The 1,215-nt window shown below is 37.4% G+C and overlaps 1 protein-coding gene across 1 annotated transcript in view; it reads left to right on the forward strand.

Moving 5' to 3' along the window:
* The window catches only part of BTG4 (BTG anti-proliferation factor 4), a 4,619-nt gene extending 3,840 nt beyond the window's left edge, over positions 1–779 (forward strand). The window contains exon 4 of the mRNA XM_018564030.1: positions 424–779. Coding sequence (XP_018419532.1) covers positions 424–627 — 204 coding nt within the window. The 3' untranslated portion in view covers positions 628–779. The remainder of the gene's footprint in view (positions 1–423) is intronic.
* The last annotated feature ends 436 nt before the right edge of the window (positions 780–1,215 follow it).

Here is a 1,215-nt window from a genome sequence, read left to right on the forward strand (position 1 = left end):
ATCAAAACTGGAGCAGCTGTGCATGGCAACCAATCGGCTTCACTCGTTAGTTCTCAAATCCAAACTGAAGAAGGAAGCTGGTTGCCATGCACATCTGCTCCAGTTTTTTGTTTTTAGTTTGAAATGTACCCTGGTGTACTTCACTAAGTGCTGTACTAGTGCAAATGTCTGCCACAGCCTTGGTCCATGCCTATTACTGATCCTAAACTTAAAGTGGAAATGTGAAAGTACAGTTAACACATGGCAATCCATTAGGTTAAAGAATTGTCAGTAAAAATCTGGTTCAATGGGTAATGTGATTTGGACATGGCTCTTTACCTTTACTGTAAAGGTTTAGATGGGGTTTTTTTAGGCTGGACTGGCTAAGCTTCTTGGTAAATTCTATTAAACCGTTTTTTTTTTTTCTTCTTCCCCCTTGTGCAGTGTACAGACTACAGCCATCCTATACAGTCTTGGTCCCAATTTCCTCGCAGAAAGAACTACCAAAGTGATGGGTACCATCAGCATCAATCTACACCCTATTGTCAAAACTATAATCCACAAAACAAACCCTATAAACACCACAGGCAGTCTGTGTTTTCAGGTCCTCGCATTGACCGCTACCACTGGGTAAACACAAGACGTTGACACCAAGAAAGTCGCTTAAAAAAAATTTGCGCTTGTCTTTTAAAAATTTTATGTAAAGATTTTATTTATAATTTTATATGTATGTATGCGTCTACAACTATGCACTGACATGTTTGTTTTTAAAAAAATTAATAAATTAACCTGATTCTTTTTACGCTCTGTGTGGAGTAATTTATTTTAGATCTGTTAATGTGGAGCATGGGTTTTGTGGAGCACTAAGGAAGAAAAATAAAGCTTAAAATGCACTTTGTTATATATTCTATAAGTTCTATTTATTCTTACAATGCGTGGAGTCTAGTGCAATCTGTATTGTACAGGTCTGTTCTAATATCCCTGATAATGATTGGATTGGGCATATTTTAGAGTTGAATCAAGTTTATTGAAATGCACTGGAAGTATAAACAGCATGTGTATAAACTTAAGGAACCGGTCCAGTATCAATGCATAGAGAGTATAGCATTATCGAACAAGCAGTGCACACTTGAAATGATCTGAGTCAAGTACATGTAGCCTGTTGTGATTTCAGCTCCTTTAAGTGAAAAGATATTGCAGGTGGAGCCAGAGAGCACAGGCTGTGGAGACTGTATA

The sequence above is a fragment of the Nanorana parkeri genome, unplaced genomic scaffold (genome assembly GCF_000935625.1).
Source record: "Nanorana parkeri isolate BGI_ZX_2015 unplaced genomic scaffold, ASM93562v1 scaffold716, whole genome shotgun sequence".
NCBI lineage: Eukaryota > Metazoa > Chordata > Amphibia > Anura > Dicroglossidae > Nanorana > Nanorana parkeri.